Here is a 19,371-nt window from a genome sequence, read left to right as displayed (position 1 = left end):
TACTTCCTTCATATTATTATTATTACGTGTTTTTCTGGTGTGTACTGTTATAGTGGATGGTGATGTTTTGTTACATAAATAATGATCATAACAGAGTTTATCAAAACATAACTGTAATGCAGTTTTTTTTTTAATCTTACGTACAGTGTATGTCCAATTGATTTGAGTTCCCCATGCAAGTAGATCAGATCAGAGCACTTTACATGAGTATGAGTAGATCACAGTCACTGTAAAATAATGAATGCAATACATTGTTTTAAACTTCCCTTCTTTATTGTGAAAGTGACATTTCAGGGAAGAAACAAAATTGTAAGCAGTAATCACAGATTTTAGTAGGACAAAGTAGAATTAAAACATGTGCAAAAGTACAAACTTCATGCACCCAGTAGTGCTGGTTCCCTTTTTGTAGTCACACATAGAAATCACACCTACTCAGACCGCAGTTAACCACATGCTCTCTGCTGTTGTAATGGACTGCATTAATCTTGAGAATCGGAAATCTTACATGAAATGAACCTTTGTGACATCCTTGGCTATTTAAACACCACTCCATAAAATCCTGGGCAGAGTATTAAAGTGTAAGTGATTTATAAACTTCCTTGTTCAAAGGGAACTAACCACCTCACAGCCACGCCTTCTATACAAAGTCTTATTGACGACACAGTTGGCCTGAAGCTGGATCCAGGAGGAAACAGACATGCACTGCTGCATTTAACATCATACGACTGCACTCACACAGGTAATGAATCCACAACGTAACTGTGCATTTGCATGCATTTGATTTAGAAATGTGAGAGTGTTGTGTGTCCAAAGCGTCATGTCAAACTGAGGGAAATTTAAAATGCAAAACTGAATTTCGGTAAATGAAACTTCTGATACTTTTTGCAGCGTTGAAATGCTATGAAAATAATGAAAAGTGCTTAATCGTATTCCCATCTCTCTGATAATGACAGTTTAACAGTGCAAAATGTGACTTGGTTTCCAAAAACAATGCATTTATTGTGTTAAAATGCTGTGTGGTAATGACAGCCTTAGTTTATACACTCAGCTAATAGTTTATTAGGTATGTCTATCTAAAACGAATGCGGTCCAACCCAACAGCCCTTCGACAGTAAGCCGGTTTGTTGTTTATTCAGTGCTATGCACATAAAAGTGCCCAGCCCACTGTGCAGTCAAATACCATTCATGGTCAAACAAGCTAAGACATGAGCTTCTCAACTAAAGACCTGTAACTTCTGTCCCAGGACAGACAAATAAAATCTAGTAGCGGTTCTCTTTCGTACACATGCAGGAATAAAAATTAATTACACTTTGCCAAATGTGTGGCACTCAAATCATTGTGTGATGAATAAAGTAATACTGGATCCAGAAGCAGACGCAGGTGCAGCAGGTGAATCTGAGAGTTTGATGTAGATGGAGATAAATAATTAATGGAGAGGACAGCAGAACGTGGTGCTCAGTCATTTGTCAAAAAACACAAAGAGATCACATGAGGAATAACTCAACTCAGCACAAAACTGAGCGACTGAGGGCCCGACGACCAGTCAGCTGGCACAACAGTCAGGTGGAAAGCGTAGGTTGAGCTGAGGTCTGCATACTTTCTGATGTTTTGTTTTAGCAAAAGACTAAATGTATCAACTAAATATCAGAACACCTCTTCTGCAACAGCTCAAAAGCACAACACACTACATCTCCAACAATGAGCACAAGGTTGAATCAGCAACAATCAACTCTCTGAAAGCTTCAACAAAAGCTGAAGGGAACTGAAAACTCAAGTTGCCCGTCTGTTGTATCAGACAGCATTAGCTTTAGCTACGTGTACTACTTGGAAAACAAGGTTAACAAAGTGCTTTACAGTCATAAGAACACATAAAACTACAAATTAAACATAAAATGTTCTTTTAATTCGGGCTTTGTTAAAGAGCGTTTTCCACAGTCCTGTTTCAGACAAAGGTTGCCTTCGCACATAAAAAACATAAAGAAGTGTTACTGAAGGCAAAAAACTAAATTCATTGCGTGCACACAGTGACATAATGTTAAAATGTTAAATGGGACATTTTGCCAAAAAGGTCCATCCACTGCACCAGCAAAACACTCTTCTGGTTTCTTTCCCAGTGTGAAGGCAATTCTCCTGTGAAACTAATAGAAAATGTGCAGATTGAGGATTCCTGGAAATAAAATTATCACTGAGTGGCGAGATTGTTGTTAATGTACTGCTGTTAGCTAGTAAAAAGACCTTGGGGTGAGCTAGATTTTTGTAAACAGAAAATATGTGCTTCAAAGTCAGTGAAATGTGATTAAGCCACAGCTAAACATTCCTGATGAACTTTGGGCTGTGAACCTGTTAGTAAATAATGACTGAGAATGTTTAAGGATGAACTTTAAAATGACTATAATCTGTATTTTTTTTAAATATTAGCTGTGTATCACATGACTACTTGCATGTGAAAAGGATATTTGTAGAATGACAAACCTCTCATAGCATCTTTTTGGCATCAACCTGACAAACAGGACTGACTCCTGGATGTGTGAATGAGCAACAGTTTGTCACGTCAACTTAAAAGATATAGTTTCAAGTTGCAAATAAATCAGTAAGCGCAGGTTTAACTATGAATGTTTTTGTTTATTTCACCATGAATATTTAATGTTATGGAGACTTGAAATGATTGTTTTGCTCTAACTTGTGCACTTCCTGTTTAAACTCTCTCAGACCGCACACCATGAATATCTCTATTCCCTCCATCCTGTTCGGTCTGGGAGGAAAATGTCTGCTAAACTGGACCCTCGTGTTTCTTCAGATTAACCACATCTCCAGAAGCTTCCTGGGAGTTTTTAGCATTTCTCTTGCTGTCATCGACACAGCCCTGGTCCTCTTTGTCACCACCCTTCATGTCCTCGCTGATGGATACGTCTTCCTCCTGGGCTTGCTGCTGACCAGGTATCACGTATGCTTGCTGGTTCAAATCCTCGGACAAGTCTACAGCGCACTGCAGTGGCCTGTTGTAGTCGTAGCTGCTTTGGATCATTTCTGTACTGTTACTCAGAGGTTGCGACCCACCGCCGCCAGGACCAGATGGTTTGTTTACGTCTTTGTTACCGTCTTCACGTGGTACCTCACTGCCCTCTACGTCTTCCTGCTGTCTGACTTCTTGCCTGTCTTGGATGATGTGTCTCACAGCCAGATTAACCACTGCTGGGTCTTCCACACCTCTCAGATCCTGCAGGTTGTCACGTTGCTCCTGCTCACCCTGGGATGTGCAGCGTTAGGCGCTGAGTGCAGCACACGGTTATTAAAAAATCCTCCTGTGAAATACCAAACTGCAGACCTAAGTAGCACTCACTCCAGAGTAAGTGTTGTTCACCAAGCCGTGCGTATGCTCCTGAACACATGGGCCCTGTTCTTGATTTTTATGGTTGTGCTCCTCCTGCTACCTGTGGGAATACCTGCATGCTTGGGTCTGAACGCTGCCTGGCTCTGCTTCCTCAACAGCCTTCTGATAGCAGTCGTTTTATGTGTAGTCTGTCCAGCCTCGCAGCTAGCGCAGGGCTTGGCAGCGCTTCCTCCCGACAGCTTCTGTGAGTGGAGATTTAAATTTAGCTTGGCTGCAGAGGACAGAACATGACTGCACCAAGCAAATACACTCAGGACTCGTGGTAGAAGAAGTGGGATTGGCTGCTGAAACTTGAATGTCTCATTGGAAGAAAATTATTTTCATGATCATGTTTTTGTTTTCTTTTCTTTTTTAAGCCAGGTTGGCTTTATGAATGGCAATTTGAGCTTTGGCCCAGACCAAAATCACCAATGGATAGACTGTCATGACGTTTGGAACTAACATTCATGGTCTGTGGAGAATTAAAACTAATGACTTCAGTGCTCCCCTGACTTTTCATCGCCACCAGAGCAAATGTGAAATAAATCAACATGTCAAAGGTAGGTAGGTAGAACATTTGGTAGACAGTTATGGTTTCTCAATGATGAATCTTACTGACTTTTATGGACTATAATAAACTTTGTTGAGCCCATGAGTTGAGTTGAGTTGACCGCATCATCATGTTAACATTTTCCAGATTCCGATTCATTTAAGAATGAAGACCACGATATCCTGATTGTGTTCATATTGTGGTTGACTTTTAAGAGTGAATGAATGAGTATCTATCTTGAGACAGTAAGACAGCTTTGAGGACAAGATCAGCATGACAAGCAGCTGAAAAAAGGCAAAAGACAAGACTGCTTTGACACTACAGAACTTTACTTGAATTTGATCCAAGTTCATTGCCTATACAGGGTATATTTACAAGATCCGAAATCAGGGAAGGGCAAAAACAGAAAAAAAACAAACACTAGATACAACTGAGGTATTAGCTAAAAGCATTTACAGGTATGTAATTTACTAGTAAATATCAATGATAAACAGTTAGAGATGCAGTGTCTTCTGCTTAAAAAACATCTTTTTATATCACAACATGAGGTAGGAGAACAGTGTCTCGATTCATGCAAGAACAAAAGTCTCATCACACTGTAGTATTGGCAACGTAGTATGCAATGGTCATACACAGACACTGTGTTTCATGTTTCAGAACAGCATTGAGGGGGGAAAAGGGTTCTCTTTAGCCAAGCCATGATTTTTTTTTCATCTATAATAGGATGTGTATAAATAAAACCATGGTGTACCTCTTAGTCCCTGGTGATCTGCACGATCAATCACCAATGTGGCCCTACTTCCTACATCTCACACACTGGCATAGAATAATTACTGGCTGAAAGTTCATCTACAAAGCAAACCACCTGCAAACAGCTCCAAGGTCACCTTGGCTTTGTTTACTTGTTTTTTTCACATAGCCAGGAGGCAACAAATATGTAAATCCTGCATTCAAATGCGTTCACATGGTAACGCTATGCCCCTTTCACCTTGTTAATATCAGTTGGGCAGACTTCACACCTGTAAAAATTTCTGTACAAAGCATATCCAAGTTCTCATAACACTGCAAAATGCAAAAAGGCCCAGCACACCGTGTTAGAGGGGAAGTTTTCCTCCCCTTTCACTTAAATATAGTTTTTTTTTCATTATGGTGTACAATTAGCTAAACAACGCCCCCTTGTGTATAAAATGCAAATTACGCAAAAAGTAAAATTACAGAGATAAGTTAGTTATCCGCTAATGTATTGAAATGATTTTTTTTGTTTTTTTTTAATTTTGCTCTGCCTAAGAGGTAAATAAGTCAATAAAAACTAATACTGATTATCTTTTGAGTGATGCTAATACATCCACATAAGGATATATGATCAGAATCAGAAAAAATAACAACATCCAGAGGTACATGAGCAAGTTAACTCTTTCCCTTTTCAAAGCTGCTGTGCTTTAAGTCAGACATGGGAGGCCAACAAACAAACACACACACACACACTCTCTCTCACAAACACACACACTCACATCATTTCCAAATCAAATTTGGCTACATTTTATGTTCTTCATAATCTGACTTTATAATTAGCCAACCTCTAAACCAGTAATGATATAAAACTTGCACATGTTCAATGTTCATGCATATGAGCCATTTCAATAGTTTGTGTGTTACGTGAGGGGGGAGAAACTTTTTCTAACAGTGAACAGGTTGAAAGAGCGACATGGTGACACAAAACATAAGGGGCAGCGAAACATGCAAAAAAAGGTCATTTTTCATTTTTTTCCCCCCAAAATGCATTTGCGTCAACAAATGTTTAGTTTTCAGTTGAGCTCAAGGAAGGAGATTTAACAAAGTGGGAAAAGCTCATCATACTACACATTAAGCTGGCTGTCAAGATGACATCTAAAACAAAACAATTTTAAAAAGCATCGGCACGGGGGGGAGGGGGTGTAATGTGTTATTTTCCTATTTTGCCTTTGTCCTGCATCATGTCTCAGTAAACCACGCTTTCCACTTCCCCACATCCACCAGACAAAAGTCAAGGTCTGATCACTTTTTTTAAACAAAAGAAAGCAAAAACGCCTGAAGCCTTAGTTCTGGTCCAAATTATATAACCTTTTGAATATTTATTCATATAAGAACAGTTAATATATTAATTACTACTGTATTTACAAAGTGAATATAAATCTTTAGTTAATACGTTACATATTTTCTTTCATAATTTCAATAAAAGTTTAAATGGAACAATAGTAGAGTGTACATTTGCGACATGGGTTTCATTTTACTGGCTTGCACCTGCTTTTGTGACTATAAACAAACCACAACTGTACTCTGCCCGGCTTTATAAGGTCTCTTATTGTAAAGGGAAGTTGTGTACGAAAGTCTGCATTGAACAGGAAGGAGCACAGTGGAATGTCTATCAATTTGCATTTATAGCAGATGCATAAAAAAAAAAAAGCTCAGAGCTTAGCTGAGGCCGATCCCCTTCTCTTTTTAAACAATTATTTACACACGCGCACACTCGCTTACAGGATCTCCTTAGTGGCAATAAAAAGCGCTTTTGCCTGGCAACTGACACAATAAAAGTCCTCTCTTCCTCTGGCTGGATGTCTGCTCGCTCTCCTGGGCATCTACAAAACACTGCACACCCCCAGCTGATCTGGCGCTGGAGATGGATGGACGGGTATGTGTGAGTGAGTGACGGTCGTTTTGTGGAAGAGGGAGGGAGGGAGGGATGAGAGATTTGGGGCGGAGGGGGGATCCTGTACAGTCTCACAGTAGAGGGGCCCCCAGACAACAACAGCTGCCCCCATTCTGATGGCACGAAACAAAAAGGGGTTCCCTCTGCACCTCCGGCGTCTGGGCCACCCAGCCTGCCGAGGGGAAGATTGCACCAGTCCCCCGAGTGTTCCCCTCAATCCTCGCCTGCCCTCTCTTCCTCTTCCTGCCTGGTGCTGTTTGTTCAGTCAGGCAGAATAACGTAAAGCAGGGGCCAGACCTGAGGCCCAAACCACCATGCTCTAACTGCTTTCACCTGCGACCCAGTTTCTTAGATGACGCCTGACAAACAGGGTGGGGATAAAATCGTCCGCTAACAATGAAGTCAAATGATACAAAAAAGAAAAAGAAGCCCAGAAAACAGGGACAGACTGGAGCTTTGATCATCTGCTGGGAACGCCGGGGCCATTGTTCTGGCTGAATGCCTGGACTGCACTGACACACTCGAGTGTGTATGGGCATGCAACAATGTCCGAACACAGTACAGCTACCGTACATGTGACACGCTGGCCTTTCTTCTTTCTTAGAAAAGCTACACCGTCTCAACCAGCCCCCCGTGTCCAGACACATTCCTTTCCCAGGCGATTCAGGGTAGGAGATCGCGTTAAGTGCATAACACTGCTCATGAGCTTCTTCTTCCCTAGTCTGAAAACCTGGCGGGTGGGACGGGATGGGACAGGACGGGGACGCGACACACACACCGGGCAGCTGGTGAATCAACCAACAGACTGTTTGGTGTACAACAGAAGAGTCCAGGTGCTGCCCAGCAGACTGAGGAGGAGAACTAGCCTGTGTTAGGAGCAGCTGGGGGTCCAGACCAGATGATTTGCTAACTACCTCATCACACTCAAAACACTCATTTAAAGTTCAGCGTCACTATTGGCATTTTTTCATGAGGTTTTATGACATCTGTTTTGTTTTGTGTTTTTTTTGTTTTTTTTGTTTTTTTTTGTACAGTAAAGGTCTTTCTTCTCCATAGAGATTTGATGTTTTCCAGAAGCTAATACACTTTTCTTTCTGTGTTTCATAAGAAGAGGAAAAAAAGAAAAAAAAAAAAAGAAAACTGTGTTGAAATGTCCATGCAGTTTCCTGCAGTCGCTGGTACTTGAGTGTTCGGGATGATAGAGAAGGGGCACGCAACCAGGCGCCATTTTGTGTCCATGGGAACCAGTCACCATGCCAGGTAGCAGCATGAAGTGATGGCCGTGAAGAGCTTAGACAAGTCTGTGTGTCTGAGCTGAAGTCTGAAATCTCCAAGTCATTAGCTCCAGAATCCAGAGAGCAAGGAGGGGTGAGAGAGGAGGGTGACGACCGTGAGGGAGAAAACAAAATATTGATAAATTGAGTTGGTCTCTACATGACCAAACTCCTATCTGTGAAGCAGCTGTTTGTTCAGTAAAAATTATAAATTAAATCCAAACATACATGCCCCCCTCCCCCCCCAAAAAAATCTTTAAATACTGTTTAAAGAGAGGAGAGGAAAGCAAAAGAAATAATAATAAAAAAGAACATTTTTTTTTCTTTTAAATGATGTTAAATTACAAAAACAAAAGTCAGTTCTTTACTGAAATAAATGTGGAGGGGTGAGATGCACAACTTAAAAAAAAAACAACAGCCTGAGGTGATGTGAAGCTCCTTTCTGCTTCAGGCTGAATTGTTTGTGTCTGTAGAGTTTGGCGGGTGACTGGGAGAGAAATGAAGGAGGGAGGGGGGCGCCTGGAAGGGTGGCAGTTACTTTTGGCCAGCCGCGGGGGCCTCTGAGAAAGAGGAAGAGGAGGAGGAGGGCGGGGACTGGGCATTAGGGGGTCCGGTGGAAGGGGTAGGAGGAGGAGAGGGGCTGCCTCCCACCGTGCCAGACTGGGCCATCTGCTGCCTGAGCTGGGTGATTGTACGTTCCAGCTTTTCCCTCGCCTCCCGCTCCCTGCGCAGCTCCTCCTGCAGCTCCTGCCGGTCGGCTTCCGCCTGCTCCAGCCTCTGACGCAGCTCCGACAACTGGGAGGGCACAGAGAGAAGGAGACACACATGAGGTCGACTTATGCCTACAGCAAATCTGAAGACATTTAGTCTAACACATTGTCACATTTAACAACAGTCTGTCATCAGTCATGGTGTGTTGTGGAAGACGTATTAAAAGATTCTGTGATGACTAAGAATGATTCAGCATCGCACAGAACTCCATTAAGATTGTCAGAGATTTTATTTTTTTAATCTTAGCTCAGCTTTTCCTGTAAGAAAGGCATAAAGCACGGCAAGACATTTTCAAACAAACTGATAGCAGCTGAAAAGCAGTTAGCTAAGAGGCTATCGTAACCGACAAAGTACAGCAGACACCAGGCCGTCTCTGGTGTGGTGACTGCAGACAAAACCTGATTGGAGAGACTAAATGCTTATTGCTCTGTCATTTTGATGCTCAGCCTACTACATCCTCCTTTCCTGATCAATGTGCCGTCAGTCAGACAAAAAAACATGATGTGTAAAGACACCTCCAACAGATTCACTGCTGTGTTTTTACTTGAAAGATTTGTGTACAAGTGGTAAATTACTTCACACACTGTCTCGTTTTAGGCCAGCACTAATTTCATAAGCACACAAACATATGCACAACCCCTTTCCTAACTGGCAGACATCCTGAGTTTGATGCCAAGAGGAGTGGGTTAGGAGGAGCAGGAGCCTCGGTAACAAACAGGAGGGGGATACTGCAGTCCTGAGCCAACAAAACAGAACCTGTCTCAAGATAAAGTCCAGTGGAAACCTAAACAAAGGCTCAGATTGCAGGCATTTGTATGTGTTTTCACGCTGCTAAACCGCGTGGTGACTCACATTTGAAGTGCATACAAGCAAATTTATTTAGTGTTGGCTCTAAACTTAACTGTTCACACAAAGGCTACAGGACCACATCTCTGCTTTTTTTGGTAGGAAAAAAAAAACATGTGGGTGATGACTGTATGATTTTTCATTTGTTTGAATATCTGATGGAAAAATTCTCAAAGAAATCTCAAAACATTTGTACATTTAGTGGACACCCACTGGTCCAGGCATATTGCTAGTCTTTATTGAGTGCTGACCTGCAACATAATGAGGATAAAACATAGTGATGTTTACATGATATTATTTGTCTCACCCTCTTTTCTAGATGTGCTGCGTTACAGTGCGAATGGTCATATCTATTCAACAAGATCACAAAAGCAATTTCTTATGTAATTCTAATTTGACATCAAAAAACACTTAGACATGTGAGGAATGGTTATTATATGGAGTGCAGCACTGATGCTTGCTTGGTTTGAATTTTCCCATGAAGCACAGCACTGCCACGTCTTTGAGATAAAAAATGCAAGTGTTATGTGCATACTGTATATGTCACTGTGATTCATTCAGACTGTTACCAAAATCAGTGCTGCACATGCGTGCGCTCCCCTCCGTACCTGTTCAGTGTAGTGGGCTTCTTGCTGGCGTTGTGCGCCCGGCTCGCAGGCACAGGCTTGCTGTCGGAGCTGATCCAGACGGGTCTCCAGCTCCAGTTGCTCCTGGCGGGCCTGGCTGAGCTGCCGCGCCTGCTCACTGTGCACCGCTTCCAGCTCACAGCGCAGCTCCCGTTGCTCGGCGCTCAGCTCTCGTAGCCTCGCCGCCTCGCCCCCACGCAACGCCTCCAACTCCTGGAGACAGAGAGACTAAGTCAGGGGAAATAACAATAATAATGCGATACGCTGACCCCTGTAAAGAAAAATGCTTTATGTTTCTGCGCCTCCACAGGGAGCTCAGATGTTTGATATCACAAGGGACCTGGATGAAGGCTTCTACTGCTTATGCTGCCCTCCGTGCTGCGCAAATTTAGACAGAAGCAAAAACTACAAGTGTTGTGTACATACATTTGACTTTTTTTTTAGTTATTCAACCACATATTGTTTAACTAATGTCTCATTTTGGAAAACAAAAGCAATTTTCTCCAAAGTCAGTTGGAGTTCAAATACTGTGACATATTTCAACAGCAGATGTGAGCATCGCTATAATGTAGGTCAACTCTATTTCTGTATTTCTATATGTGTTTTAATAATATACAACTATTTGTTCAACATTGTAATTTAGATAAACTTCATTCTTGCAGATTGCAGAACCATGTGACAGCAACATTTGAACAAAATAAGGTGAGAGGAGAAAGAGATCTAAGGGACGGCAGGAGGTGAACATCACCTCCACATCTACATGAAGGACACTTAATAGGTGAGGACAGTTATGGTCTTGTCAGGGGCTCATTTGTCTTGGTCTTGGTTCCTTCTGACGACCAACTCACCATTTCGAGCTGCAGCTGCTTGTGCAGGGTGGAGTTCAGCTTTTCCTGCTGCCTGCTGTACATCTGCATGATCTCCACAACAATCCTGTCCTTGTCGTCCTCCAGCCCCCCCACCACCACTGCAGCGCCGCTCGTGGCAGAGCTCATGTCCTTAGCCACTACTTCCGTTACCGGCGACAGCAACGACGCAGGTGGAGGAGGAGGGGTGTGGGTGGGGTTGCGGGTGGCTTTCTTGCAGCTCAGGCTGCTTGTCTCCATGGAAACTGCCTGGGCTTGGCAATCCCGCTCGGTGGCCGAGGCAGCATCGGCACGTTGGGACTTGGCCTCCTCGGCGCCAGCAGAGATGGGAGGCGACGCATGAAGATCTGAGGAGTGAGGAAGAAGAGGATGAAGGAAGGTGGGTTTTTTTTTTGCCTTTAAAGGAGAGGAGGTGGCTGAAACGCACGTTTCAACAAAGTGCAAGCCAGGCTGGAGTACACTCCCACCCACGCTTAGTAACACCCCTGCACAGCCTCATAGAAGCTCACACCTCTTTGTCAGAGTGAGCGCACATACACAAGCACAGCATGGCAACACCCGAAGAACCAAACACTCACACACAAATTCTCCATGTATGTGTGTGTGTGTGTGAGAGAGTTTAAAGAAATAAAGAGTGTTGTGTGGGTGCTGCGCTGCTTTGCGTGGGCTCTGCTTCTTTTAAAACTCTGGCCTGTTCCTTCACCATGTGGCCTTTAAGGTGCACATCATGGGAAAAGGATCAAACAGGCTTTCACATGCACAGACACATGCACACATGCAGTGGTACATGTATTGGCTAGAAAAGACGGTGTGCCTGAAGGCATAAGTTCACAGAGGGAAAGAGAAAGAAAAGGACAGACAGCATGAGAATGGTGGGTTGTTTATCAGCCTGATGTATTCATATCGTACGTGTGTGACAGGAAGCAGCATGCTCTATACACAGCACGTCTGGCACTGGAGCGGACACTCCGTTTACTGACTCAAGCTGGCTTCCGCATGTGCGTACACACACATGCAAACCCATAAACATGCTCTGCACTGCACACACGCATAAGATAGCAGAGGCACGTTTGGTGGAGGATAAAAAGGAAATAAGCAGGGGAGAGCGAGAGAGAGTGTGAAAGGCACACAGAAAGACTGGGAGAGGAAAGCATTCAATGAAAAGAAAAAAAGGGAAGGGGAGGAGGAGGAGGGGAAAAAGTGGCAGCAGACTGTGAGGGAGGCGGAGATGAAGGGAGCCAGAAAAGAAAGAGACAAGGATGGATGAATGGATGGATGAAAGAGGAAGTGCGGGAGCAGACGGAGGACTGAGTGAGAGAGGATGTGGAGATGGCTGCCAGGAAAAAGAGAGGGAGGATGAAGGGAAGAGAGACAGATTGGATGGAGAAGAAAAAAGAGAGCAAAATGCCTGCAAGATATGAGAGAGACAGCCTGGCAGTCAGACGTGGCGTAATAATGGCAGACGGAAACCATTCCTCTGATTCATCCTCCCCACCCTCCCTCTCTCTCCATACTTACACACACATTTTATTAATGCAGGCTTAATATGCACACCTTAAAGTGCACATAAAAACACACACAGCATAGAGAGGAGGTCACTGCCATTTCCACCCCTCTTGTTCATCAATACTGAAGTGCCCCCAGAGTCTTTATGTGAAGGTCAACGCATGATTATATGCATTGCTACAGGCCGCAGTGTTAAGTGTGTGTGCATGAATGTGTGTGTGCAGGAATGTGTGTGTTAGTGTGAGCTGGAAGGTAATTTACTGTTGTATGTTTACAGTAAGCACGTGTCTCCTCTTTGAGTGCATTACATGGTCTGCACGTCTCTCTGTCATGTTGTATGTATGTAAATCGCTCACGCTTGCTGTAATGTGTGTCATGTGCGTTGCAGCAGGAATGTGTCAGTCGTGTTTGTTTGTCTAATGTGCAATCAGTGTGCACGAGTATGTATTAAAAACTAATTACATTCGATGATTAAATGTGGTTGGTTACTGAAACCCTTTAACAGGCTATAATACCAAATTAACCACAAAGCAATACATAAATGTTCTGGGGGAAAAAGGGCCATTTACTAGCCCTTGAATTAAGTTAAAAGTAGGAATTTTAAGCTACTAAATTAATACTGTTTTATTATTATTTTCCTTGTTATTTTACATGTATTAATATTAATGGGGGTCAGTATTTTGCTAAAATTAAAGAAGCAAATTTCACTGGACTGGTGTGGTAAAGTGGTGTGTGTTTGTACAATAGCACAACCACAGCATGCGTGCAGAGTCAATAAACGCCCTTCCATTCGTATTGTGTTTTGAGTCAATACATGTGTACATTAATGTGTGCATCATTACTGACCCATGGGTGGCTCGTCGTGGCCCAGCACTCTGCGGCCGTAGTGGTGTTTGAGCAGCGCTCCGAACATCTCGGGGCTCATCTCCGCCTCCCTACGCAGAGACACATTGGGAGCCACCATTTTATCGTATGTGTACAGGTAGTAACTGGAAGAGAAGCAGAGAAAAAAACCCAGACATTTAAACACTGAACTGACTGCATGTGTAATTAAATCTTAACTAATGTTAACCCCAAAAATAAAAATACTGAAATTTTCATCCCGCTAATCAAACACATACTGACTCCAGCATCTCGTCATAAAGGAAGCGGTGTCACCTTTCAGTAAGGATTGTAGAATGTTGCAAGTTATGGGCTTTGCAATGGTGATATACATAAAGCAACATATACTCCTGCGATAACTTATATGGCCCTTTTATCCCTGTGGCAATAAAAGACAGCGTAAAACCACCGTCATTTGGTGGCTGTTTTAACCAACAGTAACTGCACCATCTGAAGTCTGGAGCTGAAAATACAGCGTGGAATATGGATATTTCTTATCAAGTGTTTACAGGATCTCAGCCTAAACAGACCTTCAGCTTATCACACATGTCCAGGTAGTCGTTACAACTGAGAGATGGTGCCTGGAGATGCACTGAAGTCACTGAGCCAACACTATCTTTCTATTCCTGGCTACATGGTGTGGAGGGAGGGAGGAGAGAGAGAAATAGAAACAGACAGAGATGGATGGAGAAGAGGAGAAGAGAAGCTTTGAACCCCTCCCCCCCACTGGCGGTCCCCTCCAGACAGCGCTGGAGCTGGAGCTGTGAACTAGGTTAAGCATGACAGCTCAGTGGGGCTCTGCCTAGAAAACTACAGAACTACCAACCGAGTCTTACTTCTTCTCCTCCGCTTGGAAACGAAGCACAGCCTGCTTGCATGACTGGGAAACTGAAACTCCTTCACATGAAACGCCTAAGATGTGATTGAATAATGTAAGCCTGCCTCGTATTTGACAAGTGTACCGCTAATGGATGTTGGTAGTAATCCAAATAGGATGTTAAGTGCTGTTGTGTGCTGTCTAGCACGAAGTTTGGCTGTAGCGGTTCACTGTTACTAACGCTGCACTGCAGAAGACATGCCCAGACTGGTCTGGGCAGTCACATGTAGGCTATGGCACCACAAACCATCTAATTCCATTTTTAATCTGGGTCAGATTACTGTGTGAGCCATGAGAAAGCCAAACCCAAACACAGGCTGGTGCACTCCGAAGAGAGATGACAGAAAAGCAGAAGAGAGGAGACGGGGAAAGAATAGCGAAGGAGGGAGGGAGAGGAGTGGTACATGTGATGAAGGCTAGAGGACAAGGAAGGAAGAGCAGCAGAGGGAGTCAAGTGCCAGCAAATCAGGAATCTGGATTTCATTTACTGAAAATGAAACACAAGTCAAAGCAAAACTTAACATTACTGTGGTAATTACAGAGGCAGCAGGCTTGTGAAGATAACACCGGGCCAACTGGAATAGCTTCAGGTATTGACAGATGCTTTTTTTTTATTTCATTTTCGCTACTCCCCGACAAAAAAACACTGAACAACTTGTGTCTTAAAAGTCCTCTAAGGCAACAATTATAACTGCAACTACTCTGCTCAAAAATCCCCTCTACAAAAAAATAAATAAATAAATAAAAATACAAAACTTTACCAGAAATCCAAGAGCAATATACAGGAAAAACAACAAATGAATAGAATAAAGACAAAAACCACAAAAAAAATCTCTGGTTCACATTGTCAAATATAATGATTTGTTTTATATCTTTACAAATGAAATGTCTTTGGGTTGTGCACCAACACAACACATCTGAAGATTCCACTTTAGATTCTGAGAACATGTAATGGCAATTTCTCATTATTTTTTAATAATCAATTGAAAAAACGCCCCACCAAAATACATAAATTGATAATAACAATAACCCTAAAATATTGTGTTGGTTTAATCAAGGTTGAAAAGGTGTAGTACCTGGGATGGACCAGGGTGGGGTGTCCTGGCTCCTCCTTGATGTCCGAGAAAAGACGGTTGAACGCCAGAGTGGGTGGTGATGTTTTCCCCTGTGAACACACACACATAAATATCACACACGATAGCAATGAAGTCGCTTAAGCAATTGTGTTACAGTTACATAGGCACAGAATGGCATCTTTCATCCACATACACTTGCATATAATTTTGCACATGAATTGTTGCAATGGCAATCAGATGCATGTCCACGCATGCACACACACACACACACACACACACATCAAGACAAGGAGAGACGCAGCAGGAGGAGAAGGGAATGTGCTGTACATGGCGGTCTTGGAGCCATAATCTAATGAAGCTAATATATGCATGCATACATGTGAATGAGGGATCATCCATCAGGCATTGGCCGAGAGAGAGAGTGTGTGTGTGTGTGTGTGTGTGTGTGTGCACGTGTTGGAGAAAAAAGATAATCATGATAAAGAGCTTCTTCTCTCTGTGCGCTTGTAAAGTTGGGGTGTGCGTATGTGTGTGTGTGTGTGCTGCAGTAGGGGGAGGTGCTGAGCAAAGCCTTTCAGCGGCTGTGTGAGTGTATTTCCTGTTCCTGGGTGAACAGGGAGTGTGTGTGTCTGTCTGTCAGTCAGGGTGGGGGGTGGTGACCCTGAGAACTGGCCTGGTGTAGAAGAGGAAGGGGGGAGGGAATGTTCGAGGTGATGGAGAGATGGGGTGGATGGATGGATGGATACGTGAAGGGAACTGTCAACTGACCTTTCTCGCAGGGTCTGCGTCGGCCAACTTGCTCTTGGGGGAGCAGAGATCTGCTGAGGATTTCCTCACCTGGTTCTCCTCCTCCTCCACTGCCTTCTGAAACAAACATGGAGAAAGACAGTGATTAAACAAACAAAAAAAAACACACCAAGGTTAAATCATCAGAGAAAGCGAGCATGGAGCGCAGCGCAGAGTACATTTGTTGAAATACGCTGTGAACAATTAAAATGATGCACAGTCTCTGCCAAGGAGCAGGGAACGAGAGGAAGAAAGTGGTGAGTTAAAAAAATTACAACGGACACTCTGGTCACAGAGGGAAGGCTAGAGACAAACGGGATATAAACGATAGGAAATAGAGACAAATGACACCAAAGAAATAGAAAATGGAGATAAATGACATTAAAAGTGAGCCATGCAAGTGAGCTATGGTCTGAGTCGGCCGTGATAAAGAGTCGGAGAAAACAACAGCAGCAGGAAAATACATTAGCTAAGAGTAGAGTCTGAATGAGCCCACTGAGGGAAGAATATGAATAAAACACGGGAAAACCCAAGCAGACAGTCAACATGACTACAACACGGCTTGTCATTATGCGCTTCTTGTGCATGTGATTCACTGGTATGCATGCAGCACAGTTGGAGGAAGCCTTTTGCTCGATGTGAAGACATATTCTCTGTCAAATGTTTATGATCCATTGTGTCGGCTTCGTACCCTCGAGCCACTCGTGTTCAGCAAATACTGCGGGCACCGCCTCTAGTTGTGTGTCCATGTCTGTGTGTGTGCATGTCTTTTTTGAGCATATCCAGGACACGCTCAGCGAGAGGCCACAAGCTGATGATGGAGTTGATGCTTATCTGCGGCAGACAGGCCTGACACTGCACACAGGCTGCCTGCAGTTCACAAACACACTTCCAACCAAGCTGGCAGGTAGCACAAGCACTGGAGGAACAAGACTTTCCAGCCATCGACATGTGAACCGCTTGGTAGCCCACAGCAACAGACAGAGGGATGAAGGAAGGAGGTGTAGAGAGGAGAGAAGAGAAGGAATAACAGAAAGAGGATAAAGAGGGAATTCAGTGTCTTCTCCTTTCCTCTGCAAGCTGAGTGCAGGTTGTAGAAAGCATCAATAATTGACTTACTAGCCTCTCAAAGCCATCTATAAATGTTTATGCACGCACGCGCACACACACACACACACACACACACACAGAGTCAGACGTAATAAACAGACAGCCTTTCATCAGCTGAACACAGAGGATTTTCCTGGCTGTGAGACACTGACATTACCAGAGCTTAACAGGCTCAGGACAATACGGTCAAATTACTGTGACAGCTCGGTATTAGTCACTTAACATTCATGTTCGTTACCAGTCTATCAGCAGCTTTATTTTGCAGGTTTAGCCAATGTTATTTCCTTAAATCCTAGTTATTCATATATGTCGTAAAATCTTTTTCATTTCATTCTTTCTCATTTTATTTTAAAATTGTGTAATTAATTATTGACCGTACTGACAATCAATCAGTTAACTGCAAAAATAAGAAAACAGATCAAATTGAAAAAAATAAACAACTCGTCTAATTGCAAAGTGCACAAGCAACACATTTTTTATTACTGTTCACAGAAGCTCACATGAGCATGAGAATATCAATCAATAAATAAAAACAAATCCTTGTCACAATCCGACTCATAATCCTATGTGTAAACATTTTTAATTAAAATTAAATACAATGTGTTAATAGGTCTGGTTTATAGGTGTTAGTAGATATATTTATGAACTTTGGACAGAGCCCTGCTAGCTGTTTTCTAAGCTATACTCTTCTTAGCCTCAGCCCCAAACTTAGCAAACAAACACGAGAATGATATGCATGGAAAAACAACAACTAGCTGGCCCGATATGTGTGGGTTTGTGAATTCGTGTGTACTGTATGGAGGGAATAGTCCCTTATTTACAAGGGCATGGATGAACGAGCATGTGCATGCAATTGTAATAGGTTGGAGCCATATGTGTTGCCAGGTGTGTCTGTGTGTGTGTGTGTGTGTGTGTGTGTATACACAGGAGGGGGCTCGTCCGTTTACGAGTGCCTGTGGTTGGTGTTTTTTCCTTTTTTTCTCCAGAAGGCAGCAATGCAGCACTGAAGAGGAGGGAGGGAGTGAGTGAAGGGGGAGGCAGGGAGAGCGAAGAATGATGGCACGGGGCAGAGAAAGAGGGAAGGTTGAAATGACAGAAACAACAATAAGCCCACTGCAGTGGTGTGGAGGCGAGCGTGGCTGGATTCTATCCAACATCAAGGTTGTCTGAATGTGTGTGTGTTGAGAGCATTTGCTACTACACTTCCCTGATCTAAAAACTGTAACCCCTCAGCACAACTGTGTGTGTGTGTGACAAACACAGACGGAGGGAGAGCACGGGGCCAAACTGACATTACCATCAGGTCATCCAGAGGTCTTCCATCTGCTTGACCCCCCACGACAGCAAATGCTCTGCTGATGAGACAACTGACAGCTCATTAAAAAGGTAGGCCAGTGTGTGTAGGTGTGTGAAGAAAAAGATTGCGTTGGTTTGTGTGTGAGTGTACAATACTGTTTGAGTGTGTATACGATTGGGTGTGCATGTGTATGTATCCACATAACATACATACGTACATGTATGTGTGTGTTCCACTAATGGTTTCCTGTGTCTCTCTCTGTAATTCCTGCTTACCTGACAGTTGACAGCTTAACGCCCACCGCCCACACACACACACACACACACACTCCTGCTTATTATTCCTGCTGCTCTGCACTCCCTATTCCTTAATGAATGTGTGTGCGGGTGCAAACGTTTGCACATTTCAACACAGCTGTTTTCCTCTACCCCCATGTTGCCCATCTTTGCCTCTTTTGTCCATTGCACCTTTCCAACACCGCCCCCTGCTTTATTAACACACACCACGCTGCTACTCATTCTAATCTACAATAATGAAGCACCTTTCTTATCTGGGTGGTTTCTGCGCACACACACACACACCCTACACCCCCTCACATCTCCAGCCCTTCGTCAGGCTCAAGCTCGCCTTATGACAACGTGGATTAGCATTCCACACACTCGCCGAGCTGAACTCTGCCCTGTTGTTCCTAATCACCAGCAGTCTGACACTGCAGCCACACACACACACACACAGTTCAGCTATACAGCTAGATGAAACATACTGCTCTAGACACACACACAGGCCCATGTGAACTTTTACAATGACCCATTTCCAGAGCCTCAGTTTAGTCCCCAGACCATTAGCA

At 43.4% G+C, this 19,371-nt stretch overlaps 2 protein-coding genes across 2 annotated transcripts in view; one reads left to right on the top strand and one right to left on the bottom strand.

Annotated features, from left to right (window-relative positions):
- Nucleotides 1-323: 323 nt before the first annotated feature.
- Nucleotides 324-4,044, top strand: gpr160 (G protein-coupled receptor 160). The gene is made up of 2 exons (XM_046409105.1): nucleotides 324-739; nucleotides 2,711-4,044. The coding sequence occupies exon 2, from the start codon at nucleotides 2,721-2,723 to the stop codon at nucleotides 3,621-3,623; it is 903 nt and encodes a 300-aa protein (XP_046265061.1). The 5' UTR covers nucleotides 324-739; nucleotides 2,711-2,720; the 3' UTR covers nucleotides 3,624-4,044.
- A 185-nt stretch (nucleotides 4,045-4,229) lies between these two features.
- skila (SKI-like proto-oncogene a) overlaps nucleotides 4,230-19,371 on the bottom strand; it is a 31,963-nt gene continuing 16,821 nt past the window's right edge. The window contains exons 3-8 of the mRNA XM_046409099.1: nucleotides 16,100-16,195; nucleotides 15,332-15,420; nucleotides 13,343-13,485; nucleotides 10,973-11,337; nucleotides 10,107-10,337; nucleotides 4,230-8,676 (exon numbers count right to left, since the gene is read on the bottom strand). Coding sequence (XP_046265055.1) covers nucleotides 8,416-8,676; nucleotides 10,107-10,337; nucleotides 10,973-11,337; nucleotides 13,343-13,485; nucleotides 15,332-15,420; nucleotides 16,100-16,195 — 1,185 coding nt within the window. The 3' untranslated portion in view covers nucleotides 4,230-8,415. The remainder of the gene's footprint in view (nucleotides 8,677-10,106; nucleotides 10,338-10,972; nucleotides 11,338-13,342; nucleotides 13,486-15,331; nucleotides 15,421-16,099; nucleotides 16,196-19,371) is intronic.

Source organism: Scatophagus argus, chromosome 13 (assembly GCF_020382885.2).
Source record: "Scatophagus argus isolate fScaArg1 chromosome 13, fScaArg1.pri, whole genome shotgun sequence".
Lineage (NCBI taxonomy): Eukaryota > Metazoa > Chordata > Actinopteri > Scatophagidae > Scatophagus > Scatophagus argus.
Note: the sequence above shows the minus strand (reverse complement) of the source record. Positions and strands in the feature narration are given on the sequence as shown.